Raw genomic sequence first — 27,717 nt, 5'->3', positions numbered from 1 at the left:
TGCTGCCTTGTGTTTACAAGGGGAGAAGGAGGAGAATGGCTGCAGGTATCCAGATGGGTCCGGCCAGCACACTCTGGGGTGAGTTAATTACCCACCCCGCTGCCCGGAACAATTAGCCAATTCTCTGCTCCCAACTGCGAGGGGTCGGTGGCCGGTGATCCTGTTCCTTGCTGCCTTTGTCTGCGCGATGAATCAGTCACACTGCTCCGCAGGATCGCCGTGACTCATGGGCGCTCACAAGCACGGCCTTTGTGCGCCCGTCCAGCAGGAAGGGACGCTCCGTGACTGCCACCAGCTTTCTCACCCCGCGCCAGGGGCCAGCCAACCGAGGGGGTCTTCAGATACGGCCACTTCTCTGACTGCCTGAATCCAGCCCTGGGCGGGCCCCGGGAACGTGCGTGCATGAATCAAGAGCGGAGCTTTGCACTGGGCACCTGCAGGGTGTGGCACCTCAAACGTTTGGGAGACGTGTGCCAGGACGCAGCGGGGATGGGCTCTCCGGGGCCGCAGCTGGCTTAACCACGCTAGAGGTCAAACAAACCACGAAGGAAGGTTTCTGGGCCTCTGGCCTGGTGGCTGCCACACAAGAAATGGATGAAGTTCATCTCGAAATCCTTGGCTTCACGCTGGACCAGGCGTGGAGGTGGGTGGCTCCGAGGCTCAGGGGAATGCAGAGCAGATCTTAGGAGAGGGGACTGACTGAAAGAGGTTGGCTGGCTTAGCCCACCAAACGTTTCGAGGGTAAACAGCAGAAAGGGGGAAGAGCTATTGAATTGACATCTAGAAATCAGATCGACCTGGTGCGAGTTAGTGAGGTCAAGCCCTTTTCTTTTTGCGAATACAGACTAACACGGCTGTTAATCTGAAATGTGGACGCAGCTAGGTCAGTGGTGAAATTCTTCCGTCCATCTAGCTACCACGTCTCCGAAAGGCGGGTTAATGACAGGAACTAGCACGCACACTATCCTGCTGGCTGCCACATAGCACTTGCCCTGGTCTCTGGCGCACGCAGGCGGATTTAAACCGCAGGCAAGCAGAGGGTTAGCAGCTGGCATATGCTGCACTAGGGCACGCTGGGTCGGGCACGTGTTGCATCGGTGCAGGCAGGCTGGGTTCAGCTTGCTGCCTGCCCAATCTGGCAGCAGGCGATTCGTGCCTCAGTTTCCACTTCAGCTCCGGGGCTAGCTGCAGATGTGTGTCAGCAAGCTGCAATGTGATGAGACCGGCCCCCTCCCTGACTGTCTTTTTTTTTGTTCTGTGTTTGTACAGCGCCTAGCGCAACTGGCCCCTGGGCCATGAATGGAGGGCCTAGGCACTACCATAATATACCTAATAAATTGCACTATTAATGTACAGCAGGGAGTTTTGGTCCCTGACTGGGGTGCCTACATGCTACCATAATACACCTAATGAATAGCAGCAGTAATATACGATGCTGAGCTCCATGGGGTTTTGGTCCCTAACGGGGCGCCTACATGCTACTGTAATGCACTAATAATGTATACCACCTAGCACAATGGAGCTGTGGGCCATGCCTAAGGCTGCTTACTGCTCCTGTAATGCACCTAATAAATGATAACGCACAGCTCCTAGCACAGTGGGGTTGTGGTCCAGGACTGGTGCTGTCAGGCATGACGACAGTACAAATAATCACAACAACAGTGACATAATGGTCCTTCAGTGATCTCCTTCTGATGGGGCAGCTCCATCTCTGGAGTTCTCTGTATGATCCTCAGTGAACCTCTTCAGGGATGACTATTCCTTTCGATCCATCCAGGACACCACCTCGTCCTTCCACGAGCGTCTTCTGCCACTGACGGCCCCTTCTGGACGCGGAGATTCAAAACAACAAAGCTCTCTAGCCGTTGAACACAAGTTGTCAACATCACAGCTCCAGATATACACAGTAAACCCCCCGAAATCAAACGGTGATAATCTCGCAAGCTGCTGTTTTCTTACTTTGCCTGTCGGTAAGTTTGGACTTTTGTCGGTGGGAATCATTTTTCGTCAGTCTGTGTGTAGCGTCATGAACCCTCCAGGATTGCCCTGGAGCCTCCAGGAACGAAAGAGTAACCTTTAATGAAAGAGTATGTTGCGTGATGAAACTCCAGGAATACGTCCAACCAAAAGTGGCAACCCCATTGCGTGTGTATGGTGAAATCGACATCTACCGATAAAAAGCTAATCCTCCCAAGCCTATATATATACATAGTGTAGCAACAGGGGCGAGTAAAATTGCCAAGGACACTGTTCCTTCATGGAAATCTTCCTTCCAAAGGATGCTTGTCCTTGGCCAGCCGGGCACCTGGTTCAAACACCCTGCATGGGAGATCTCGGTTTTAGATCCGGCTATGCTGCCCCATTGGGTATAATCTAACGCAACGATTCCTCGAACGCTTCTTATGCCACGGCAGGTCTGTCTGATTCTTTCAGGTCTCTTTTCCAGGGCGTTGCTTTATTCACTCAAACAACACTGGCAGTGTAGCACATAACACGCAGGCTACAGGGGCTTTTCACTCAGCTGCGCAGCTAGCCCAATCAATCAATCAATCAATCAGTCACCTACCCACCTTCCTGCATCCCCCCACCACCCCTGGCTCAGTCCTTCCTAGAAAACACCTGATGCATCTCAGCTGTGTCTAATCAATTGCACGCGGCGCTGGCTGGCCCCGGGACCTGTGGCTCCTAAAGGATCAGGCTCTACACCGGGCCCACGTTTTGTGAAGTTTTGCCCGTCTTTATGGAGCCCACCAGTGGCGTCGTGGGCCCAGCTGCCCCTGCAGCGTCTGAGTCCCCCCGGCAGCGTGGCAGGGTTGGCCTTTGAGCATCGATGAGCCACGCTGGGGGCTGGCTGGGCGCGGATTGCTCGCTGGCCTTTCGCCGCCGATCCCTGGGGCGAATCCAGCCTCTGCTGAGAGCCCCCCCTGTAACTCGCTGGCCGAGGTCTCAGCCCCAGATCCCAGCCAGACACATCTGCCCTGGGGAAAGGGCTGATGGTTGTGGATGCAGAGCTCCCCATTCCCAGCCCCGTCCCAGACAGGAAAGGCCCCCTGCCCCATTTCCTGCCCCCCTGAGCCAGCCAGTCCCCGCCCTGGGGCCAAATTGGAGCTGGTGCCCCCTAGAGGGAAAAGCCCCTGTGCCCCATTCCCCCCCAAGCCATGCCCTGGAGCTGGATGGGAGCTGAGGAACATTGGCTTGGGGGCTGTTTTGGGGGGGGACTGGGGGCTGTATTTTAGTGTGTGTGTGTGTCTATTGGGGCTCTGGAGGGCGTGGGGGGGCTCTATGTGTGTGGAGGGGGGAGCTCCTCCTGCCTATCTTCCTCCCCCCACCCCAGATTCTGGCCCCAGCCCCCTTGACTCCCAGATCCCACCCCAACTCCCTTTTCCTTCCTCCCCCCGTCCCCGCCGCTCCTCCCATCAGTACAGAAGCCCTGCCCCACATCTGGTCCCGAACTCCCCTACAAAGGGAGCCATTGTGCTGGGTGCCTGCTCTGTCACTTCCTCATCGTGCCCATCTGGCTCTGGGGAGCCGGCCATCGAGGCTGGCAGACGCTGGTACCCATCCCAGGGACATAAACCCTTCCCAGGTCTCGGCTGGACCCCGGAGATCGGACGCTTGGAGACACCCTGTGGATTCCGGGTAGGTGTCTCCAAGAGACAAGGGGGCTTCAGGGCAGCATTAGAAGCTGGTGACAGGAGAACCGGGGGGGTGGTCACGCTTATGCTTCTGGGCATGGGTGGGAGCCCGGCTGGCAGGGTCAGGAACCAATGTAGCGCAATTAAGGATCTTAAAGGGAGGGGCTAATGCTTCTCTTTTATGAGGCTGATGGATAGTTGCTGCACTGGGTTCTATCCCCTGCTCTGGGAGGGGAGTTGGGTCTAGTGGTTAGAGCTGGGGGAGGGCTGGGAGCCAGGAGTCCTGGGTTCTGTTAGCCTCAGTTTCCCTTTCAGTGTAACAGCAGTGACTTCCCAGCCAGGAACTCTGGAGTTTCAGCCCAGCTGCCTTTAACCAAGAGATGCCAAGTTCTGGCCCCATGTTACCCCAAAGCCCTGGCTTCTCTCCCGAGCAAATCAGACTCGCGGATCTTAGGCGACAGACTCAGGAGCAGGGAGGAAGGATGGGCCAGTGGTCAGGGCTCCAGCCTAGTACTTCGGTGACACCCTGTTCAGTTCCTAGTGCTGCCCCCAGACTCCCCACTGGAAGTTAGGTACCTGGTTGCTCTGTGCCTCAATTCCCCAGGTGCCGTGGCCCAAAGGTGACTGCATCTTAGTGCTGGGTGAGCCATCCCTTTGCAGTGTTATGTGTGGCTGTTCCCCAGCTGCCCCCACCCAGAGGTGGCTGTATCTCAGAGCCAGGCAAGGGGTCACTTTGATTCTAACAACTCCATTGGGTGCTGACTCTGCCTTGGTTAAGGTTGCACCAGAATCTGCATTTTAAACAGTGTGGGCTGTGCATTAGCTCTGGGGCTGCAAAGACTTGTGAGTTTGAGGGCTGTGTGTTGGTTTGTTATTGTAGGGTCTCTCCTGAGCACTGGGCTGTGCAATCCGGTTTGTTATTGTAGGGTCTCCATGCACGGGGTTGGTGTGGTTTGGTTTGTTATTGTAGGGTCTCTCCTGAAAGCAGAACCTGGTTTGTTATTGTCGAATGGTTCCCTGGTGCTTTAGTAACAGGGAGAGCCAGGGCTCCTGGTATGTCTGAGACCCCTGTGTGGATGGGACAACGGGATGCGTGAGAGCGAGTCCCCTTAACACATCACAGAGAATCACAACACGACACCAGGCTGGGTACCTGCCTCACCTGGCAGGGGACAGATCTCATCCAGCAGGGGGCAGTGCTCAGACACACCCAGTTCTGCTGGTGCGCCTCACTCCTGACCCGCAGCCCCTGCTAACCCAGCTCTGGGCTCCACCCTGCCCCCCAGCTCTGCCGGTGCCCCTCGCTCCCAACCCGCAGCCCCCTTGCCCCGGCCATGTGACAAGCAGATTGCACAGCCCAGCCCCAGACAAACAGCTTTGTTATTGGAGGGGCGCCGCGTGGCGCTGCCAGGCTGTGCCATTCGGGGGCTGCCACCACCTGCTGTGACGAGCCGCATGGAGCCGGGTGCTCGAGAACCAGCCCTCGAGGGGCAAAGGGAGTGGGGCCCAGAGAGAAATGTGCTCTGCCCGCTGCTCCCAACATGAGACCCCGCTCCCCTCCCCGAGCCGGGCAGAACCCCAGGAGTCCTGCGCCCAGTCCCCCCCCCCCCCACTCTAACCACTAGACCCCACTTGCCTTCCAGAGCCGGGGACAGAACCCGGAGTCCTGGCGCCCAGCCCTCCTGCTCTAACCACGAGACCCCACTCCTCTCCCAGAGCCAGGGACAGAACCCAGGAGTCCTGGTTCTGAGCCCCCCCCCCCCCCCGCTGTAACCACTAGACCCCGCTCCTCTCCCAGAGCCGGGATAGAACCCAGGAGTCCTGGCGCCCAGCCCTCCCTGCTCTAACCACGAGACCCGGCTCCTCTCCCAGAGCCAGGGATGGAACCCAGGAGTCCTGGTTCCGAGCCCCCCTGCTCTAACCACTAGACCCGCGCTCCCCTCCTAGTCTCTCAGTCCCAGTGCTACGGCTGTGATTTTTCCAAAGTTACCTGCCATGCAGTCTGGGCCTTTACCTACCAGTGGGAGCCAGGACTCCTGGTCCAGTCCCAGGCTCCAGGAGGGAGTGGAGGGCTAGAGAGACAGATGCCGCAGTGGAGGGTAGACAGAGGAATGATTCACATGTATCATTGTCTCCCCTGAGCAGGGGGGTCTCCTCACACTCACTGTCCTGGCTGTATCGGCCCCTGCCAGCAGGGGGCACTGCCAAGGCCTTGAGAGCCAGGCCCCCGAATCCTTTCCCCCACCCATGAGCGAGCAGCCCCGAAGCTGTGGGCAGGAGCACAGCTGCTGCTGGGAGGGGGATCGTTCACACACACACACACACACCACCCCGGTGCAGAGCAGCTGGGAGAACACGTGAGGGGCTGGGGAACCCCGGAGACAGACACACGCTGGAGGCAGGGATCTGAGACACACGTACGCACACTGTGCAGACAGGCTGTTGATTGAAAGCAGCATCCCAGGGCGAGTGCCCACAACGGCTCCCCCAGATTCACCCTGGCCTCGATGCAGCACACCCGGCTGGGGTGAAGTTGCCCCATGCGCTTGTGAGGCCGAGCTGGCTTTGAACCAGGAACCTGCCTGTGGAACGCACGAACACCGACTAACGAAGCAGCAGCCAGGCTGTGATGCACTAGAGATGGTGCTAAAGGGACTTGCTCCATTAGCCGGCAGCAGTAGCAGGGTTGTTATCCTCTAGGTGGCATAAAGGAGTCGCTCCATTAGCTGGCAGCAGCAGTAGGCTTTTATCCTCAGTGTGGGCCAGGTCACCAGAGGGGGCTTGGACTTGCACTTAGCTGATGTGTTGCATTTTAACGGCCCTGCCCTGTCTCGTGTCAGTACAACCCCCACCCCGAGGGGGACCCAGGCACTCAGTCCACCAGCAGCTCCCTCGGCCTGGGGGAGGTCGGCAGTTTGACGGATCAGCCGATGCCTGTCGGTGTCACCATCTGGGGTCATAGCCCAGCTGCCACGGATACCAGGGTCTCCCTCATCCCTCCATATACATGCCCTCCCTCCCTCCATATGCACATACATACCCTCCCTCCCTCCCTCCACCCATATACACATACACACCCTCCATTCATCCCTCCCTCCCTCCATCCATCCATCCCCTCCTTTGCTTCCCTATCCATCCATCCATCCCTCTATCCATCCAGCTACATGCCCTCCCTCCCTCCATCCCCTCCTTTGCTTCCCCATCCATCCATCCATCCATCCATCCATCTACGCATACATGCCCTCCCTCCCTCCCTCCCTCCATCCCCTCCTTTGCTTCCCCATCCATCCATCCATCCACACATGCCCTCCCTCCATCCATCCCTCCCTCCCTCCATCCCTTCCTTTGCTTCCCCATCCATCCATCCATATACACACCCTCCCTCCATCCCCTCCTTTGCTTCCCCATCCCTCCCTGCCTCCTTTATTTTCCCATCCATCCATCCTACCTCTCTATCTGTCTAATCTCCTCCCACTTGGGCCTGGAGTGGGATTACTCCCCCCCTCCCCCCCCCCCCCCCCGCTATTCCCCTGGCCCTAGGGGCTGTCAGGTTTCCTGTGGAAGCTGGCTCAGGGCTGGGTCCATCAGGCTGGCTCTGAGCCGGAGCTGGGAACTGGCCCTGGCAATGCCCGTCACATGGGTACAGGCAGACAGAATTTGTTCCTTAGCTGAAGTCAGCTGCGCTGGCTGCCATCTGCTCTGTGGAGCGAAGCGTCATCATCCTTATAATTATTAGGGGCTGTATCCTGCGGCCCTGGCTCCCCTGGCACCAGTTCAGTCAGGCAGAGCCCGGGGGGTGTAACTGGGAGCAGAATCAGCCTCGATGACTCAGAGATCAGGAGCGATTTTTGCAAAGAGCCTTGAAAATTCAATCCACCCACGCGGGAGATGCAGCAGCCTCTGGGGCTGGGCAGCTGGGGAACAGCCGCATAGGCAGGGGGATGGCTCGCCCAGTGCTGAGATGCAGCCATTTCTGGGGTGGGGCTGGGGCAGGAGGGGAACATCTGCACAGCAACACTGTGCGGGGATGGCTTGCCCGGCGCTGAGATGCAGGACAGCTGGGGAACAGCCACACATAACACTGCATGGAGCAGGCCTCCCCCACAGCTGGGATGCAGCCACCTCTGGGCTGGGGCAGCTGGGGAACAGCCGCACAGTGACGCCACATGGGGTTCTCACTGCCAGGCAAGCTGAACCCGTGCGGCATTGCTGTGCGGCTGTTTTCCCCAGATTTACCCCTCCCCAGAAGTGGCTGCATCTCAGCACCAGGCAACCCTCCCTGTCCTTACATTTCCAAGTGTTTGCGCTTTTTGCGAAGAGAATGCTGTGAATTAGAGCCCAGGACTGGCACGGGTCCATCAGCTGAGCGATTCTGGGTGTGCCCAGCGTGTGCCCAGTGTGGGGGCATTACACAGGGCTCCTTTGTGCCCAGCTGTGTCTCCCCTGCGCGGGGAGGGAGGGAGCTGGGGAAGCGTAGGGGGGGAAATGTGTTGGCAGCACACGACAGGCATGCCAGGAATTCCTGCCCCTGGAATGAATCCACGGGGTGAGGGTGTCATGTGACCCTGGCCAGGGAAATTCGGGTCCTCAGTACAAACTGCCATGGGCTTGTATCTGCCAGGGATCGAACCCAGGAGTTCTGGCTCCCAGCCCCCCTGCTCTAGGGTGACCAGATGAAACGGACAAAATGTCAGGACACATGGGGGAAGCAAAAACAAAAAACAAACAAAAAAACCACCGGAGCGGCCAAAGCAGCACTATTGGGACAAATGGCGTCCCAACCGTGCATCGGTCGGGATGTGGGACAAAGAACTAAAAATCGGGACAGTCCCGATTTTATCAGGATGTCTGGTCACCCTACCCTGCTCTAACCACTAGACCCCACTCCCCTCCCAGGGGCAGGGATAGAACCCAGAAGTCCTGGCTCCCAGCACCACCCTCCATTCACGCATGAGACTCCTCTTCTCCCAGAGCTGGGAGAGAACCCAGGAGTCCTGAGGTCTCTGATCTCCTCTCAGGGGAAGATGCATGAATAAACTCAGAGCCGAACTATCCTTCCTCCGGCCCAGTGTGACCCGAGGGCCAGACCCGCTTGGGCCCTGTGGGGCCACCTCCCCACAGCCCCGGGAGGCAGAGAGCTGTGCCGGGAGTAGCAGCCAGCACGTGAAGCCAGCTCCCCCTCCCCCCCCTCCCGGTGGCAGGTCCCCCCCACGCACACGCTGAGCCGGAGGAATTTGTGTGTGGGCTCCGCTCACTCGCAGAAACGCAGAGCGACCGGCACCCCGGCTCGCCGGCTGCAGGAGGGGATGCCAGGCCAGCGGCTGGCCCAGGATGGGACACTGCCCCGCTGAGAGCCAGCGGTGGGATACGTGAGGGGGAGGCTGGCGCCACATCTTGGGAGCTCTCTGCACTGGTATCCCCTGCTGCCCCAGCTCAGTCACCAGCTAGCCTGGGGTTCCCCTTTTCCCTGCCACCCCGGATCAATCCCTGGGCCTGCTAGCCCAGTGTCCTCCTTCCCCATTGCCAGGGATCAGATTTGGAGCCTCCCTAACTTGGTATCCCGCCCTGGGCCTGGTAGCCCAGTGTCCCCCTTCCCCACTGCCAGGAATCAGATCTGAGGTCCCCCTAATCTGGTATCCCCCACTTCCTGCTGAACCAGATTAGAGCGTCTCTCTGGAACGGCCAGTCCCAGCTGTGCAGAGGGGGGGCGTTGTTCCGGCCGCTGCCTCGGACCTGGGACTCTCTGATCACTCTGGGGTCCATCTGTGGCTCTGACCCCACCGGTCCCTTCGGTTACAGGTGCCGGGATTTTGCCAACTTCATGTCGGAGTCGCCGAGGGGTTAGACAGCCCGGAGGACACTGAAAGGTATGAGAATGCGGAGCGTCGCCGTGTGCCAGAGTGGGCTCGGGTGGCTTACAGCAGGCAGGGCTGGGAGCCAGGATGCCTGGATTCTATCCCCAGCTTTGACAAGGGAGTGGGGTCTAGTGGTTAGAGCAGGGGGGCTGGGAACCAGGACTCCTGGGTTCTGTCCCCGGCTTTGAGAGGGGAGTGGGGTCTAGTGGTTAGAGCAGGGGGGGGCTGGGAGTCCAGACTCTGGGTGATTAATGAGCCTCGTAGCTCTGGTGACATTTTCCCTCGGGAGGCACAAAGGCCTTTGTCTCTCATATGGGGAGAAGTCGCCTGTTTATCTCCCTGGGACCCGTGTGGGCAAGCGGGGTGGGGTTGTGCTAATCACTACTGATCAAAAGAACCAGGAGTCCTGGTGCCTACCCCCACCCCCGCTCTAACCACTAGACCCCGCTCCCCTCCCGGAGCCGGAATCAGGCGTCCTGCCCTCCCCCTCCTCCCCCCCACGGTCTCCTGATAAGCTCTCTCAGTGTGTGTAACCCAAGCTGGTGCCAATCACCAGCCATGGATGGCAGCCGTGCCCACGACCGGGAGGCCGAACCCCGCGTTGCCTGGCTACCCCCTCGCCTAGGCCTGCTGCCCCTGGCTTTTCTCCCCAGCTAAGTGTGGGCAGCAGGGGTGTGTGTGTCACGGCTTGGATGGGAGACCCTTGCCCCCCAGGGGACGGGACTGGTGGGAGGAGTGTTGGGTGGGCACAGAGCCAGGCGAGGGCTTGTGGGGAGCTAGAGCTGGGGCTGGTCTGGGGCTTGGGGGGGGTCAGAGGTTGAGGACTGGAGGGGTTCAGGGAATTTAGGGGGGCAGATGGAGGGCCAGTGGATTGGGGGGGCAGAGGGCAGGATTTGGAGATGGGGCCACAGGGGGCATGAGGGGTTGAGGCGATTCAGGGGGGAAAAAGGGGGGTTGCTCATGGCTTCAGGGGAAATGGGGGTCAGGATTTTTTGGGGGGTGAGCAGCTAGAGGTGTTGGGGGCCAGATCAGGAGAGCTGTTCTGGGGAGGATCAGGAATGAGTGGGGTGGGGCGGAGCCGTGGGGGAAGGATCAGGAGGGCGGAGGCCTCCCCCGAAGGGTTACGGGGCTGCCCTACATCAGGATGGGGCTGGCTCCACGGCCCATGGGGCTCACGCCAGGGTTGGGCCATGGCAACCAGCCTGTGCCAGGGAGCTGGGGGTTGGAGAGCGGCGGAAGCATGGAAATGGGGCCTGATGAGGGCAAGGGGCTGGAGCAATCTTGCCCGGCAGCCATCTTGCCTCTGACCTGCAAAGGCCTGGGTAGAGTTTGCCCTATAGGCCTCTCATTAAGGTTGCCAACTTTCTAATCACATAAAACCAAACACCCCTGCCCCGCCCCTTCTCTGAGGCCCCGCCCCCTGCTCCGCCCCTTCCAAGAGGCCCCACCCCCACTCACTCCATCCCCCCTCCCGCTGTCGCTCGCTCTCCCCCACCCTCTCTGGGCTGGGGCAGGGGGTTGGGATGCGGGAGGGGGTGAGGGCTCTGGCTTGGGGTGTGGGCTCCGGGGTGGGGCCAGAAATGAGGGGTTCAGGGTGCAGGAGGGGGCTCCGGGCTGGGGCAGGGGGTGGGGTGTGGAGGGGGGTGCAGAGTGCAGGCTCCGGGAGCTCGGGGCTGGGGCAGGGGTGCGGGGCTAAGGCAGGCTCCAGGCCTGAGTGGGGTTGGCCTCTCTGCACAGGTCTCTCATCCCCTTCTCCCCATGTCGTGGGGCTACTCAAGGCCTAGGCCTGAGTTGGGTTGGCCCCACAGACCTCTCTACCCCCTCCCCTAGGACCTGGTTGCTACTCAGAGTCTAGGGTTGGCTCCATAGACCCCTTTCCCTCCTTCCCCCCCATGCCATGGGGCTACTCAAGGTCTAGGCCTAGGGAAGCCCTGGTAGAGTCGGCCCTAGCCACCCCTTCCGGGCCCCGTGTCATGGTGACCATTCAAGGCCTGGGCCCTCAAGGCCCACCAGGGTCGGGGGGCCCAACCCATGGCCGTTGTGTCTACCAGGGCTGCTCCATCGCTAGCTCCCCACGGTGCCCCCCCCCCGCCCCCGCAGCTCTGTTGGCCCATCGGAGTCACCTCCCTGGAACCGGCCAGCCCGGGAATTGTGCTGGCTCATAAGGGAGCGTCTGTGTCCTCCCGGGGACTGTCTTTGAGGTTAAGGCGGGATGGCTGGGAGCCAGGACTCCTGGGTTCTCCCTCCAGGTCTGAGAGAGGAGTGGGGGCTAAGGCGGGAGGGGCTGGGAGCCAGGACTCCTGGGTTCTCCCCCCAGCTCTGAGAAGGGAGTGGGGGTCAAGGTGGGAAGGACTGGGAGCCAGGACTCCTGGGCTCTCCGCCCAGCTCTGAGAGGGGAGTGGGGGCTAAGGCAGGAGGGGCTGGGAGCCAGGACTCCTGGGTTCTCCCCCCAGCTCTGAGAGAGGAGTGGGGGCTAAGTCGGGAGGGGCTGGGAACCAGGACTCCTGGGTTCTACCCCCAGCTCTGAGAGGGGAGTGGGGGCTAAGTTGGGAGGGGCTGGGAACCAGGACTCCTGGGTTCTCCCCCCAGCTCTGAGAGGGGAGTGGGGGCTAAGGCGGGAGGGGCTGGGAACCAGGACTCCTGGGTTCTCCCCCCAGCTCTGAGAGGGGAGTGGGGGCTAAGGCGGGAGGGGCTGGGAGCCAGGACTCCTGGGTTCTCTCCCTGGCTCTGCTACTAGTGCGCTGTGTGTGCAGTGGCGAGGCCCCACTGCCATCTTGTGGCCATTGTGAGAACAGCAGCGACTGCTCGGTTCCCATGTTTCCTTGGGGGGGGCTGAGGTTGCGTTTCTCTCCCCACCCCACTTCCCCTCCACCCCCTCCACGCCCTGGGCCAGGGATCTCCCTGCCCTGCTGGAGTCACAGCTGAGAGCCTGTGGGGCAACATCTCCCTGGGCCTGGTGTTAAATCTCCTGAGTGTCAGGGAATGATCCCAGGAGTCCTGGTTCCCAACACGCCCCCCCACTCTAACCACTAGACCCCACTTCCTTCCCCTTGTTGGGAAGTGATTTCCCAACCTCAGAGACTCCCTCCCCCCCCTCCTGCATTGGGGGAACTTGTCCCCTGAGATCCACCCTGAAAGTTTCTCTCCAGTTAATTTCATCCTTACTTCTGTAGGGAAAGGGTCTGATTGCAGAGGGTGGGGCATGGGAGTGGAAGCCAGGACTCCTGGGTTCTATCCCCAGCATGGCCCTTAGGGGGCATCACAGCAGTTGCTGCTTGCAATGAATGACCTCTAGTTTTGGTGCCCGTGTGCCCTGGTCTCTCCCCAAGAAACTCGCCGGCTGTTTGTTCAAAGGCCCCAGCGCCTCCTGTTGGGAGGGATGAATCTGCTCTGTTGGGGTGCATGCTGCCCCCTGCTGGATGGGATCAGACCCACCCTGTGCACATAGTGAGCTCTCCTGGGTCGGGTCCCATTTGCCCTGGGGGTGAGATGGGGAAACACCAACCACACCTCATCTAAGCCCCTCTTCTCTCTCCCCAGTTGACACAACGTCGCTGCCCCCTGAGAAGATGAAGGCTGCTGGCACTCTGCTCACCTTCGGGATCCTATTTGGAGGTACCGAGGAGACCCCAAGGGAGCAATCCACAGCCCCATTTCCTGTCTTTTACAGCCCTGTCTCCAGAGAGTGGGTTTGAACCTGGGGCTCTCGGGAGCGAGCAGCCAGAGCTGTTGCTCCCTGAGCCAAAGGGGAGTAGGTGGCGCGTACACCTCAGTGCATGAACTGTCCACTCGCCCTGTATCATCACACAGACTTAGCCAAGCGGCGGGATGGTGCGTCTGATTTCCAGCCCCGCCAATCAGCTCACCGTCGGCGGTTCAAATTTTCCTGGCGCGTGAGCTGAGTTTGTTGGACCTTGGTTTAGCTCTGTTGTACCCCTGGACTGAGGGCTGGGTGGTCCCAGGAGAACAAGCTACCCAGTCCCTGCTGGGGGCGGGGGGTGTCCTCCAAGGCGGGGGGCTGCGGGTGTGTGTTTTGGGGAGCTCTCCACATTGTGGGGGAAAAGAGGGATGCTCTCCATGAGATATTCCCTCCCCTACCCCAGCAGCCAGGCTCCCACAATGAGAGCTTGGGCAGTAGGATCCGGGTTCGAACTGGGCACTGAAAGCGGGTGGTTGGGTCAGCAGGGAAACTGAGGCATGGGAGGAGTTCCAAGGTCAGGTGCGTGTTCATTCAGGTCTAACATTCCCAGCATGGGAAAAGCCCTGAACTAGGTCCACCGGAACTAGCTCTGACGGAAGAGGGTTCCCAAAGGCCTCAGGTTTGGGCTGTGCTCACAGGATAGCTCGGGGGGGATAGCTCAGTGGTTTGAGCATTGGCCTGCTAAACTCAGGGTTGTGAGCTCAATCCTTGAGGGGGCCATTTAGCGATCGGGGGCAAAAATTGGGGATTGGTCCTGCTTTGAGCAGGGGGTTGGACTAGATGACCTCCTGAGGTCCCTTCCAACCCTGCTATTCTATGGTTCTATGATCGGGGACCCTGCTGGGGGGAACATACAGGCAGGCATTCCTCGCTGGAACAGGATCCGTTGGGGTGACTCAAAGAGGAGGCCGTGAGAGTCAGAACTGTAATTTTATGTCAGTTGAATTGTACTTGTTGCCGGGGTGGCGTTTAGATACGGTGCCACCAGGTGTCTGAGAAATAACTAGAGAGAGATGAAAGCAGGGATGGCTGGATGGTGGGTTGGATGAATGGATGATTGGATGGGTGGATAGGGGGATGGATGGTTAGAAGGTAGGTTGGTTGAGTGGATGCTTAAATGAACAAATGGTTGGTTCAGATGGTTGAGTGGGTAGGTGGATGGATAAATGGTGGATTGTTTGGATGGATGGATGGACAGATGGATGGATGAATGGATGGTTAAATGATTGGGTGGATGGACCGTTGGCTGGCTGGGTGGGTAGATGGATAAATGGTTCATTGGACGGAAGTGTGGATAAATGTTTTGTGGGAGGGAGGGATGGATAGATAGGTAGAGGGAGGGAGCGATGGATGGATATAAATGGATGAATAGAGAGGGATGGATAGATAGAGTGGGATGAATGGATGGATGGATAGGTGGAGAGAGGGATGGATGGATAGAGAGGGATGGATGGATAGGTGGAGAGAGGGATGGATGGATAGAGAGGGATGGATGGGTAGGTGGAGAGATGGATGGATGGATAGAGAGGGATGGATGGATGGATGGATGGACAGGTGGAGAGAGGGATGGATGGAAATGGATGGAGGGATGGATGGATAGAGAGGGATGGAGAGAGGGATGGATGGATAGATGGAGAGAGGGATGGATGGATAGGTGGAGGGAGGGAGGAATGGATGGATGCATAGGTGGAGAGAGGGATGGATGGAAACGGATGGAGGGATGGATGGATAGAGAGGGATGGACAGACGGGTAACAAACCAGGGCCCAGCGGGGTTTGGCAGCTGGGCAGAGAAGAGGGCAGTGGGGAAATCGACAGGAAGGAGACCGGACCATGGCAGGAAAGGTTGGGGGCAAAGAGGACGGGCGTGTGGGTTCCTGGCCCCACTGCCCAGCGCCTGTTGCTCCCATCTGCCCGCCAGGCACCCTGGGTGGGCCGTGGAGCGCGTGGATGCCCCAGACCATTGTGGCCTTCGAGGGCACGTGTGTGGCCATCCCGTGCCGCTTCGACTACCCGGACGAGCTGCGCCCCTCGGCCGTGCACGGCATCTGGTACTTCAACAGCCCCTACCCCCGGAACTACCCGCCCGTGGTGTACAAGTCGCGCACCAGCATCGTTCACGAGAGCTTCCAGGGCCGCACCCGCCTGCTGGGCGACCTCCAGGCCCGCAACTGCACCCTGCAGCTCGGCCGCCTCAGCCCCGAGCTGGCGGGGAAGTACTTCTTCCGCGGAGACCTGGGCGGCTACAACCAGTACACCTACTCGGAGCACAGCAACCTGGAGATCATCAGTGAGTGGGGGGCGCTGGGCCAGGCCCCTTGGACGGCTGAATCGGGGAATGAGACATGGGGCCTTTCCCCTCTAGGGGGCGCCAGCTGCCATCCAGCTTCAGGGCATGGGACTGGCTGGCTTGGGGGGGAGGCGTGGGGGGTGGAAATGGGGCACGGGGCCCTTGACCCTCTAGGGGCTCAATTAATAGTGATGAGAGAGGCCCCCCCCCAGTGAATCCTGCACCCTGTGCCATGGAGCTCAGCACCCCCCTACTGTTGCATCAGGGCGTATTTGGGTCTCTTCTCGTCTCTGGAAGAGGAGTGGGGTCTAGTGGTTAGAGCAGGGGAGGTGGGGACTGGGAGCAGGACTCCTGGGTTCTCTCTATGGCTCTGGGAGGGGAGTGGGGTCTCGTGGTTAGAGCCGGGGAGGTGGGGACTGGGAGCCAGGACTCCTGGGTTCTCTCTATGGCTCTGGGAGGGGAGTGGGGTCTCGTGGTTAGAGCCGGGGAGGTGGGGACTGGGAGCCAGGACTCCTGGGTTCTCTCTGTGGCTCTGGGAGGGGAGTGGGTCTAGTGGTTAGAGCAGGGGAGGTGGGGACTGGGAGCCAGGACTCCTGGGTTCTCTCTATGGCTCTGGGAGGGGAGTGGGGTCTCGTGGTTAGAGCCGGGGAGGTGGGGACTGGGAGCCAGGACTCCTGGGTTCTCTCTATGGCTCTGGCCCGAGTCTTTGGCTTTACCCAGCCTCTTCCCTCGCCAGACAAACCCACCATTGTGCCCCCGGCTGCGGTGGTGGTGGGGACGGAGGCGGAGCTGCGGTGCGTGGTGCCGGATAACTGCCCCACCATGAAGCCCGTGGTGAGCTGGCTGCACCACGAGGTGCTGGAAGAGCAGGCTGTCTTCGGCCAGCTGGAGGAGGAGAGCGGCACCTGGAGCCAGGTGTCCCTGCTCAAGTTCCGGCCCTCGCGGGAGAACGACGGGCACGAGCTGGGCTGCCAGGTCACCTACCCCAACACCACCTTCCTCTTCGAGGCCTTCGCCACCCTGGACGTCAAGTGTGAGTCCCCAGAACTGCCCCCCGGCCAGCCTGCTGCGTTCTGGCCCTGGCGCCAGGAGGGGAGTGGGGGCTAGTGCTTAGAGCAGGAGGAGTTAACCTGCGGGTTAACCCTGCTGGCACCCAGTGGCAGGGAATCCCATGGGTTAACCCCACTAATACCTGGTAGCGTGGCCTTAACACCCAGTGGCAGGGAGTCCCGCAAGTTATCCCCGCTGACCTCCAGTGGCAGGGAGTCCCATGGGTTAACCCCACTAATACCTGGTAGCATGGCCTTAACACCCAGTGGCAGGGAGTCCCGCAAGTTATCCCTGCTGACCTCCAGTGGCAGGGAGTCCCACAGGCTAAGGACACTCTGCCTCCCCCACCGCAGACGTGCCTCGGATCCTGCAGGTGAACTCGTCCCTGGAGATCACGGAGGGCTCCCATGTGGTGCTGGCGTGCGTGGTGGACAGCAACCCCCTGGCCTTGCTGGCGTGGTTCAAGGAGGAAGCCGTGCTGCGGGAGGAGCCATCCACCAACCTGACGCTGGAGCTGGACAACGTCACTCATGCGCACGACGGGATCTACACCTGTGTGGCCGAGAACGTGTATGGGCGGGTGAACCGCTCCCTGGCCCTCACCATCATGTGTGAGTGCCTGGAGTGGGGGGGAGTGGGGTCTAGTGGTCAGAGTGGAGCGGGGGAAGGGCTGGGAGCCTGGACTCCTGGGTTCTATCCTGGCTCTGGGAGGGGAATGGGGATTGAGATCTAGTGGTTAGAGCGGGGATGGTGCGGGGGCTGCTCCTGGGTTCTATCTCCCAGCGGTGGGAGAAGTGGGTCCTAGTGGCTAGAGCGGGGGTGGGGGGTGGGAGCCAGGACTCCTGGGTTCCATCCTAGCTCTGGGAGGGGAGTGGGCCTAGTGGTTAGAGTGCGGGGTGGGGGGGGGCTAGGAGCCAGGACTCCTGGGTTCTGTCCTGGCTCTGAGAGGGGAGTGGGGCACTTTGCTTATAGTTCTGGCTCTGTGGGTCCCTCGCAGACGCCCCGCGGAAGCCGTCGGTGAACTCCTCGGTGGTGGCAGTGGAGGGGGAGCCGGTGACTATCCTGTGCACCACCGAGAGCAACCCGGAGCCCATCATCACTATCTTCAAGGAGAAGCAGATCGTGGCCACGGTGGTCTACGAGAGCGAGCTGCTGCTGGAGATCCCCGCCGTGACCCACGAGGACGACGGGGAGTACTGGTGTGTGGCGGAGAACCAGTACGGCCAGCGCGGCTCCGCCTTCAACCTCACCGTGGAGTGTGAGTCACCCATGCCCGGTGCCAGAGGGTGTCAGGGCTTTCCCCCCTCTACCCTCCCCCCCCCAGAGGTGGCTGCCCCTGAGCACCAGACGAGCTGCCCCTGGGCAGCGTTATGTGTGACTGTTCCCCAGCTGCCCCACCCCAGATGAGGCTGCATCTCAGGCAGCTCTGGCGCAGGCCATCCTTGCGCAGTGTTATGTGTGGCTGTTCCCCAGCTGCCCTGCCCCAGAGCTGGCTGCATTTCAGCTCCAGCCTAGCTGTTTCCGTGCAATGTTATGTGCTGCTGTTCCCCAGATATCCTGCCCCAGACAAGGCTGCATCTCAGGTAGCTCTCGTACAGACCATCCCCATGCAGTGTTGTGTGGCCGTTCCCAAGGTGCCCCTCCCCATAGCTGGCTGCATCTCAGTGCCAGGCGAGCTGTCCCCATGTAGCTTCGCTGTGCGGCTGTTCCGCAGTTGCCCCACCCCAGATGAGGCTGCATCTCAGGCAGCTCTGGGGCAGGCCATCCTTGTGCAGCGTTATGTGTGGCTGTTCCCCAGCTGCCCTGCCCCAGAGCTGGCTGCATTTCAGCTCCAGCCTAGTTGTTTCCGTGCAATGTTATGTGCTGCTGTTCCCCAGATATCCTGCCCCAGACGAGGCTGCATCTCAGGTAGCTCTCGTACAGACCATCCCCATGCAGTGTTGTGTGGCCGTTCCCAAGGTGCCCCTCCCCATAGCTGGCTGCATCTCAGTGCCAGGCGAGCTGTCCCCATGTAGCTTCGCTGTGCGGCTGTTCCCCAGTTGCCCCACCCCAGATGAGGCTGCATCTCAGGCAGCTCTGGGGCAGGCCATCCTTGTGCAGCGTTATGTGTGGCTGTTCCCCAGCCGCCCCACCCCAGAGCTGGCTGCATCTCTTCGATGCTGATGCTGTGTCTCTCTTCCGCAGTCGCTCCCATAATCCTCGTGGAGTCGAAGTGCACGGCAGCCCGGGACACGGTGCAGTGTGTCTGCGCCGTGCTGGCCAATCCGGAGCCCGTGATCTCCTTCGAGCTGCCCACCCGGAACGTGACGGTCAACGAGACTGACCAGGAGTTCGTCTATTCCCAGAAGACGGGCTACACAGTCACCAGCATCCTGACGCTGCGCGGGGAGCCGGACTCGCAGCTCTTCATTGTCTGCTCCGCCCGCAACCTGTACGGCACCAAGAACCAGCAGCTCCAGTTCCACCACTCCAGTGAGTGTCCGCCCGTACAGTGCCCCCTGCTGGGAGCACGGCCAGTGCTCCTGCCCCGCTCCCCACAGCGCCCCCTGCTGGGAGAGGCCGGGGCTAGGGTAGCTGGGTGCTCCCCCCACGGCCAGTGCTTCTGCCCCGCTCCCCACAGCGCCCCCTGCTGGGAGAGGCCGGGGCTAGGGTAGCCAGGAACTCCCCCCACGGCCAGTGCTCCTGCCCCACTCCCCACAGCGCCCCCTGCTGGGAGTGGCCGGGGCTGGGGTAGCCGAGAGCTCCCTCCATGGCCAGCACTCCCCTGCCCCCCGCTCCCCACAGCGCCCCCCGCTGGGCAAGGCCGGGACTAACCCCAGCCCGCATGCTGCTTTCAGACAATCTGATGTGGGCGAAGGTGGGGCCGGTGGGCGCCGTGGTGGCCTTTGCGATTCTCATCGCCGCCGTGTGTTACGTGAGTCAGACGCGGAAAAAGTAAGTCCGGAGCCCCCCGGGACTCAGCTGCACTAACAAACGGGGCGTCCCGGGAGCGGGGTGACGCCGGGGCCCGAATCCAGGCCAGAGCCAGATGGGATCGCAGACCGTCCTCTTGCCAGTACGAGGCAGAACTGCCCTTAAAGGGAGAGCAGCTGTTCTGAGCGTCAGTCGATTGAAATCCTTCCTGGACCAACCCTGGGCCTAACTGCCATCACCAAGCGGGTCTTCCGATCCAGTTGGGTTTTCAAATGAGGGGCGCTCTGACCGGGGCGGGCGGCGAATGGCCTCGCACCGAAATAAGTGTCGTTCCCCGCAATCGTTTTAAACGCGTCTCCGTCGTTGATTTTCGACGGAAAGGGCGATTTTGGCAGGGGAAGGCCACCATTTTTTGTCTCTCCAAATAAAGGCAGAATAACAATTAACACACATGACGGCTCTTCGCTTAAAACTAAGGAGCATTTTTGTAGGAGAAGGATACACATTTGTATCCAGATCAGTAACCGACAATCGCTGGTTAAATGGCATTTCTAATGACTCACGAATGGCATAATTCACGAAGCACCAATGTTAATCCGTGTTCGGTAATTAGCAATCACCTATTGACCAGTCTGGGGCATTAGCCATGAATTGATCCTAATCAAAGATGGTTGGTGGGTAATTAATGATTGATAATTCATTAGCAACTGTCAGTCACTGATACCTCAGGAGCAAACTGCTACCTTTAAATTATTAAGATCATTATTAAATTATGTCGTTAATGCAGATGCAGTTATGCGATGCAGATTGTTAATTGAGTAATGAGATACGGGGGAGCGCTGAGGGGTCGCCCAGTGACAGGGCATTGCCCTTCGCTGTGTTGGTCGCCCAGTGACAGAGAATCCCCCCTCCCACTTTGGGGGTCGCCCATTGACAGAAAATCTCCCCCCCACACATACACACTGTGGGGGTCACCCAGTGACAGAGAATCTCCCCCCCGCCCCACTGTGGAGGTCGCCTAGTGACAGAATCTCCCCCCCCCCACACACTGTGGGGGTCACCCAGTGACAGAGAATCTCCCCAACGCCCCACTGTGGGGGTCGCCCAGCGACAGAGAATCTCCCCCCCACACACACACTGTGGGGGTCGCCCAGCGACAGAGAATCTCCCCCACACACACACACTGTAGGGGGTCACCCAGTGACAGAGAATCTCCCCCCCCCCGCCCCCACTGTGGGGGTCGCCCAGTGACAGAGGTGTCTGTGTCGTCTCTCTCTCCCCAGGAAAAACGTGAACGAAAACTCCAGCTTCGTGCAGCTGGAGCACCCGCCCATGGCGTACAGCGGCGAGTACCGGCCCCCGGCGGCCCTGGACAAATCTGAGGTGGGATGATGGGATTGGCATGGCAGGGAGAACATGGAGGTGGACAGAGTGCTGTGTGTGTGGGTAGGAAGGGGTACTTGGGGGGGGGCATTAATGGATGGATGGAGGGGTGTCTATAGGGGTGGATAGGTGGAGGGGTGTGTATGGGGGTGGAGGGAGGGAGGGAGGGGTGTATATGGGGTGGATAAGTGGAGGGGTGTGTATGCGGATGAATGGGTGGATGGAGGGATGGATGGATGGAGGGGTGTGTATAGGGGTGGGTGGATGGAGGGAGGGGTGTGGAGAGATTTTGGTGAGGATGAATGGGTGGATGGAGGGAGGAAAGGAGGGAGGGAGTGTGTATAGGGGTGGATAAGTGGAGAGGTGTGGATGGGGATGGAGGGCGGGAGGGAGGGTTGTGTATAGGGGTGGATGGATGGAGGGAGGGGTGTGTATGGGGGTGTATGGATGGAGGGAATGTGGATAAGGGAAGAGGTGTGGATGGGGATGGATGGATGGAGGGAGGGTTGTGTATAGGGGTGGATGGATGGAGGGAGGGGTGTGTATGGGGTGGATGGATGGAGGGAGGGGTGTGTATGGGGGTGGATGGAGGGAATGTGGATAAGGGAAGAGGTGTGGATGGGGATGGAGGGAGGGAGGGAGGGTTGTGTATAGGGGTGGATGGATGGAGGGAGGGGTGTGTATGGGGTTGGATGGATGGATGGATGGAGGGAATGTGGATAAGGGAAGAGGTGTGGATGGGGATGGAGGGAGGGAGGGAGGGGGGTGTATATAGGAGTGGATGCAGGGTGTGTGTGTATGGGGGTGGGTGGATGGATGGATGAAGGGAGGTATATAGGGGTGGAGGGATGGATGGAGGGGTGTGTATGGGGTGGATGGATGGAGGAAGGGGTGTATATAGGGGTGGATAAGTGGAGTGGGGTGGATGGGGATGTATAGTTTAGATAAAGTTGATCCCTCTATGTTGTCAGTCACTATTTAGTGTCCATAACCGGAGAGGAAACCTAGCCCAGACTGGCTGGCTCAGGGGGGTGGGGAATGGGACACGGGGGCCTTTCCCCTCTCAGGGAACTAGATCAGTTCCTGGAGGACGGGTCCATCAATGGCTATTAGCCAGGATGGGCAGGGATGGTGTCCCTGGCCTCTGTTTGCCAGAAGCTGGGAATGGGCGATGGGCTGGATCACTGGATGGTGACCTGTTCTGTTCACTCCCTCTGGGGCGCCTGGCACTGGCCACGGCCGGACGACCGGACACTGGGCTAGATGGACCTTTGGTCTGACCCAGCCTGGCCGTTCTTATGTTCCTATGATCCAGCCCCAGGCTGGTGCATGGGGTGGGGGAAGGGATTCTTCCATCCCTTTGCATCCCAGACCCAGTCCATAAAGCTGCAGCTTCGGAGGTGCTCCCCAGAGGCATCCTCCATATGGGGCAGCAGCAAGGGGTCGTCCCCCCAGGTACACAGTGACTGCTCTTCCTTCTCCGCTAGTCTAAGGAGATCTGCTCCCTGGAGAGCCACTGACCCCCGGGTAAGTCTGGATTCCCCAGTCTGTGTCACCCCCCACCAGTGTGCGTCACACCTCGGCTCGGACACGGGGACCCCCTCTGCACCCCACAGTCATGCAGTGGAGTGGCTAGGCAGGGAATGGGACAGAGGGCCTTTCCCCTAGGGGGCACTGGCTCCGATGTGGCCCGAGAGCCGGGGACTGTTGGGCTCATGGTGGTGGGGAATAGGGCACGGGGCCTTTTCCCTCTAGGGGGCACTGGTTCTGGTTTCTATCCTGTTGCTTGGGTAGCTCTCACAGGTCAGCTGTGGGGCAGGGCATGGGGGTCTTCCTGGAACACTGGCAGCCCCTTGTCCTGGCAGCAATGTCCCTTGCAGCGTTGTGGTGTTTTCCTTTCCCCCTCTGCTTGTTTCGTGGTCTCGTCTCTTTGTGGCGTAAAATCTTAACAGACTGCCCCTCACCCCCACATGGGACAGTCCTCGCACCCCTGGCACCCCCTGCCCAGGAGAGCTCTGGTTAGGAATGCATCCTTTGGAAAGGATCCTGCAGCTATTAGTTCCCCAGGTTAATGCCAATAAAGTCCCACGGGCTAATCCCAGTAAGATCAAGTGGCAGTGAGTTTTCTAGGTAAACTACGGTATTATTGGACCAGCTAACCCCAATGGTATCCTCCTGAAGCAAATCCAATATGTTGAACCCCTAGTATCCAGTGGCAGGGAGTCTCAATGGTTAACCCCACTAAAACCCAGTGGCAGGGTGTCCTGTGAGTTAATCCTATAATATCCAGTGGCAGGGAGCCCCAATTGTTAATTCCATAATACCCAGTAGGTGGGACTCCCGTGGGTTAATATCCAGTGTCAGGGAGTCCCACAGCTAATCCTATCATATCCAGGCTCTGGGAGTCTCACAGATAAGCCTATAATTTTCACCAGCAGGGCGTCCCACAGGTTTATCCTATAATATACATTGGCAAGGAATCCCACAGGTTAACCCTGTAATATCCAGTGGCAGGGAGTCCTGCAGGCTAACACTATACTCTCCAGTGTCAGGGAGTCCCACAGGTGAACACGCCAATCGTACCCAGGCTGACGCTGCTCTGCTTCCCCCACAGTATGAGCGGCGCCTGGCCTCCGACAAACACCTCCTGAACAAGCCCGAGGGCTCCCTGGACCTGAACGTGGACTATGCCAACATCGACTTCACCAAACTGGCCACCAAGGACAGCTACACCCTGACGGAGGAGCTGGCGGAGTATGCAGAGATCCGCGTCAAGTGAGCGCCCCCCGCCTCCCCCCAGTGACACGCCTTCTGCCATGGAAACCTCGCCCGCCGGAAACAGGACCTGTCTGTGCCCCCAAATCACCAGGCATGCCGCCCTCCCGGAAACCCCGCCTACCGGGATCGACCCCCTGCAGAGTGCAGGTCCTGCCACGCCCACTAATGGCAGGACACGCCCCCTGCCATGGAAACCCCACCCACTGCAATCAGGACCTCGGACTGAACGCAGCTGGGACTGGGACTGTCTCTCGCTGTGTGTCTGCGCAGCGCCTGGCACAACGTGGCTCCGATCTCAGCTGGGGCAGGGACTATCTCTTGCTGTGTGTCTGGGCAGCGCCTCATACCCTGATGGGGGCCCTTTCTTTGACAGCCCTATGGCTGGTTATGTGGGTCTGGCCCTGCACTGGGACCCAGGAGACCTGGGGTTTCAATCCCACCTGTGCTACAGACTTTGTGCTACCTTGAGGTATGTCCTAACCTCTCTGCGTGCCTCAGTTTCCCCACAATCTCTTAATTTCCCCTGTGCACAATGTGGCTCATAATTCCCTCCCACCCTGGGGCTTTTGTGAGGCTAAATTTGGAACCGTTTGGGAGGCTCAACCAAAGCCCTGTTGAATCATTAACTACCCCGTTGAGCTATCTCTCTAGGAGCCACGCAAGTACCTGCCTAGATAGCCCAGGTGGACCCTGTACAAAACGGGCCCGGCTCCTCCCTAAACCCATCCAGTCCTTGTTCTAATTCCCCCAATCTGTCTTTCCACGTGCGGAAGGAACAACATGGTTTTTCTTCTGCGTAAAGACTTGTCTGTGGTATAAATCTGCTGAGACCAGCACAGCCATCCCCAGCCAGGAAGGGGAAGACACTAGACTGGGATAAAGCCCTGTCCTACAGGGCTAACTGCCTCCACGCTGTACTGGCATAGACAGGGCTTGTGCTAGTGGTCTACCTAGATCAGTAGAAAATCACACGTCTAATTGACATAGTTATTCCGGGGGGAAATCTCTGGGTGGCTCAGATGTAAATCAGGAGTCCAAAAAACCCCGCAGCTGTAATCTTTGTTTCCCACTGGGATAAACAGGTGCTCACGTTCTGGGTCCGATCCCCTGGAATTCTATGATCCATCGGCACCAGCCATCCTGGGGGGAATTTAAAACAAATCGTCATTTATTTTTGGTGTCATTTTTTTTAACCGATATTTGCCTGATGATAGACAACGAAATAAATAAAAAGCCCAGACTAACAACGTCGAAACTCTCTAACCAGCGCTTAATTCTGCCCAGAAACCTCCCCCTAACCTTGTTAACCCTTCCAGGCACCCGGATCGAGGCTCTATTTATTGATTAGCTGGATGTGACGTGATTAGATGTCAAATCAAACACAGCGCTTGAGGCACTGGTATAATAATAGCGAGGCCACTTCACAGAGCTCTGGCAGGTAGAGGAACCACGCAAATGGTGTTGACATGAGGGCAGGGTGGAAAGGATCCAGGGACCTCGCGAGGCAGCCAGCTGCCCGCACTGACGCAGAACCAAGTAGCCCCAGACCATCCCTGTCAGGCTTTTCTCGAACCTGGGTCTTAAAGCCCTCCACTGACGGGGATCCTACAACCTCCCTTGGAAGCAGAGTCCAGAGCTGAACACCCCTGGATAGTTAGGAAGTTTTTTCCTAATACCTGACCTCAATCTCCCCTGCCCAGAACATGGTCTGAAGACTGTTCTCAGGTCTGCCCTCAGCCTCCTCTTCTCTAAACAGGCCCAGTTATTTTACTCTTTCCTCAATGGTCAAGTTTTCTAAACCTCTGATCCTTTCTGCTACTCTCCCCAGGAGCAGCGGAAGCTGTCTAAAAGTGGGGGGGCCACCAGTGCCTGAACCATGGCCCCGCCCCATCCCCCTGAGGCCCCTCCCCTTCTCCCCACCCCCACCCTGCCCCTTCCCCCGGGGCCCTGCTCCCACCCCACCTGTTCCCCTCAAGACCCCCGCCCTTGCTCCCCTCTCCCCCCACTCATTGCTGACCCTTACGGCCGGTAGAAAGTGATGGGGTCATGGCCCTGGGGCGCGCCCTCCCCACCCCCGTTCTGGAACTCCTGGCTCTCCCCCGGACTCTCCATTCGGGCCACCCCTTTCTGAATGGACAGCGCCCCAAACCAAACATGGTTCTCCAGCTTCGGCCTCCCCAGAGCAGGCCAATTCCCGCCCGTGTTGTACGTCCGACACTCCTGTTTCTACCACTCAGAACGACGTCAATTTGGAAATAAAAAAGCTGAAATGGAAACAAAAAGTTTCCATTGACCCCCAAAAAGAAATCCCCCCCTCCCCCGCAATTTTCACTTTGCAGGAACTTTTGCCATTTTCTTCGGATTCAGAGCCCTTCTTTGGTTTGAAAACACAGAATCCCTCCCCCGCCACCAAAGCCAAAATGTAAATTCTAATCGGCTTCCATTTCCACCCCTCTCGCTTGGCTTTCTGCTCCCAGCGCTGGGAAAAGAGCCGCGGCCTAACCCAGAACACCGCCTCCGTCGATTTACACTAAGTCGTGTGGACAATTCCCGTTCTTGGCTTCTATGTAAATAGGGAAGACTATAAAAAATAATTGAAGCCAGGATTAGCGCAGTAACTTTGTAGTATCGTGTGTGCGCGTGTGTACGTGTGTTACAGGACACAATTGTGCCACGGGCTTAGGCAGCCCTGCTCCCAGGTAGAATTAGGCTAGCGAACATATCAGGAGAGCTGGATTAATTCCACGACTATGTCAGTTTCGTTGTGTATCGTCGTTCCGTGAGGTGCCAACTGTTTAATGACTTTAACCCAGCAGACTTTGTATTCCGAAGGAAATAAAATGTATTTTACAAATCCACATGGTGTCTAGCGTTGTGTTCCCTTTCGGGGGGTCTTCCCAATGCCACAGCATGGCGCTAGGGGGCGCTGTGCTGCCGGGGGCAGGGTGAGGGCGCTGTCCCCTGGCAGTCAGAGCTGGCCCCGATGCCCCAGCGCGGCACTAGGGGGCGCTGTGCTGCAGGGAGCGGGGGGGAGGTGCTCTCCCCTGACAAGGCTGGCCCTGATGCTTCAGGGCAGCAATAGGGGGCGCTGTGCTGCAGAGGGGCAGGGTGGGGGCTCTCCCATGGCAGTCAGAGCTGGCCCCGATGCCCCAGCGCGGCACTAGGGGGCGCTGTGCTGCAGGGAGTGGGGTGGAGGTGCTCTCCCCTGACAAGGCTGGCTCCGATGCCTCAGGGCAGCAATAGGGGGCGCTGTGCTGCAGAGGGGCAGGGTGGGGGCTCTCCCATGGCAGTAAGGGCTGGCCCCGATGCCCCAGTGTGAATCAAACCAAGCAAGGGCTTGAATCTGGGTCTCCCACAGCACCAGGGAGGGGGGTGCCTTGGTCCAGGTCTAGCAGCACCTCTCTGGGGAGGGGATTTTGGGGAGCAGAGGCTGTTTAACCCACCCCACAAAGGCAAAGCGAGCTCCGATGGCTGGGGGATGAAGCCAGACAAATCCAGACTGGACATAAGGGGCAGGTTCTTCCCAAGGAGGGGACTTGACCCTCGCAACAACTACCCCAGGGAGGGGGCAGATTCTCCAAACCTTTGAGTCCTTCCATGGCGATCTGGTGTCTCACTTAGCCGCACTCCACCTCAGCCCCCAGATCTGGGCTTGAAAACTGCAAAGGGGGCAGAGTTAAGGGCGCTCTAGCGTGACCCAGATCTGGGCTGGGTGCAGGAACCCCTTGGGGAGGTTCTCAGGCCCGAGCTAGGCACGAGGGCAAACTGGCCGTGTAGAACAGTCCCTTGAGATGTGTGGATTGATAAACCAAACCCTCTAGCCCTGCAAAACACACGGCCTGGAGAGTACCCGCTGCCCAGTATTACCCACAGCAGAGCTCTCCTAGCATTGCGATCCCTCACTCCCCTTCAGGATCCACAGCTCAGCGTTTTAACCCGGAGCCAGGAGGAGACGCTTTGACCCCGATCCTGCCATCGGGCCCCGGTTTACCGCCCAGTGGCTGGACCTAACACAGGAGCCAGGCCTCAGCCTAACGTCACGGCTCAGCGCGGGCTTAATCCGTGCAGGGCGGAGACGCTTGTGGGCCCCTTTCCAATTTCAGCAGGGCAGTTG

The 27,717-nt window shown here is 59.2% G+C and overlaps 2 protein-coding genes across 5 annotated transcripts in view; one reads left to right on the top strand and one right to left on the bottom strand.

Annotated features, from left to right (window-relative positions):
• The window catches only part of LOC102937842 (B-cell receptor CD22), a 280,912-nt gene that overhangs the window by 134,103 nt on the left and 119,092 nt on the right, over nt 1–27,717 (bottom strand). The window lies entirely within an intron of this gene.
• Nucleotides 29–26,461, top strand: MAG (myelin associated glycoprotein). Of its 4 annotated transcripts, none has more exons than XM_037883426.2 (12): nt 29–643; nt 1,778–1,970; nt 9,435–9,502; nt 13,031–13,105; nt 15,111–15,479; nt 16,216–16,512; nt 16,883–17,140; nt 17,527–17,787; nt 18,714–19,001; nt 19,367–19,463; nt 20,726–20,825; nt 23,440–26,461. In XM_037883426.2, the coding sequence occupies exons 4-12, from the start codon at nt 13,060–13,062 to the stop codon at nt 23,602–23,604; spliced, it is 1,881 nt and encodes a 626-aa protein (XP_037739354.1). In that variant the 5' UTR covers nt 29–643; nt 1,778–1,970; nt 9,435–9,502; nt 13,031–13,059; the 3' UTR covers nt 23,605–26,461. The 4 variants fall into 4 exon arrangements, with proteins under 4 accessions (XP_037739354.1, XP_037739352.1, XP_037739356.1 ...); XM_037883428.2 differs by lacking the exons at nt 29–643; nt 1,778–1,970 and adding exons at nt 3,463–3,639; nt 22,313–22,352 and having other exon boundaries at nt 23,440–23,572; XM_037883424.2 differs by lacking the exons at nt 29–643; nt 1,778–1,970 and adding an exon at nt 2,971–3,639.

Source organism: Chelonia mydas, chromosome 24 (genome assembly GCF_015237465.2).
Source record: "Chelonia mydas isolate rCheMyd1 chromosome 24, rCheMyd1.pri.v2, whole genome shotgun sequence".
Lineage (NCBI taxonomy): Eukaryota > Metazoa > Chordata > Testudines > Cheloniidae > Chelonia > Chelonia mydas.
This window is presented reverse-complemented; position numbering and strand designations above follow the sequence as displayed.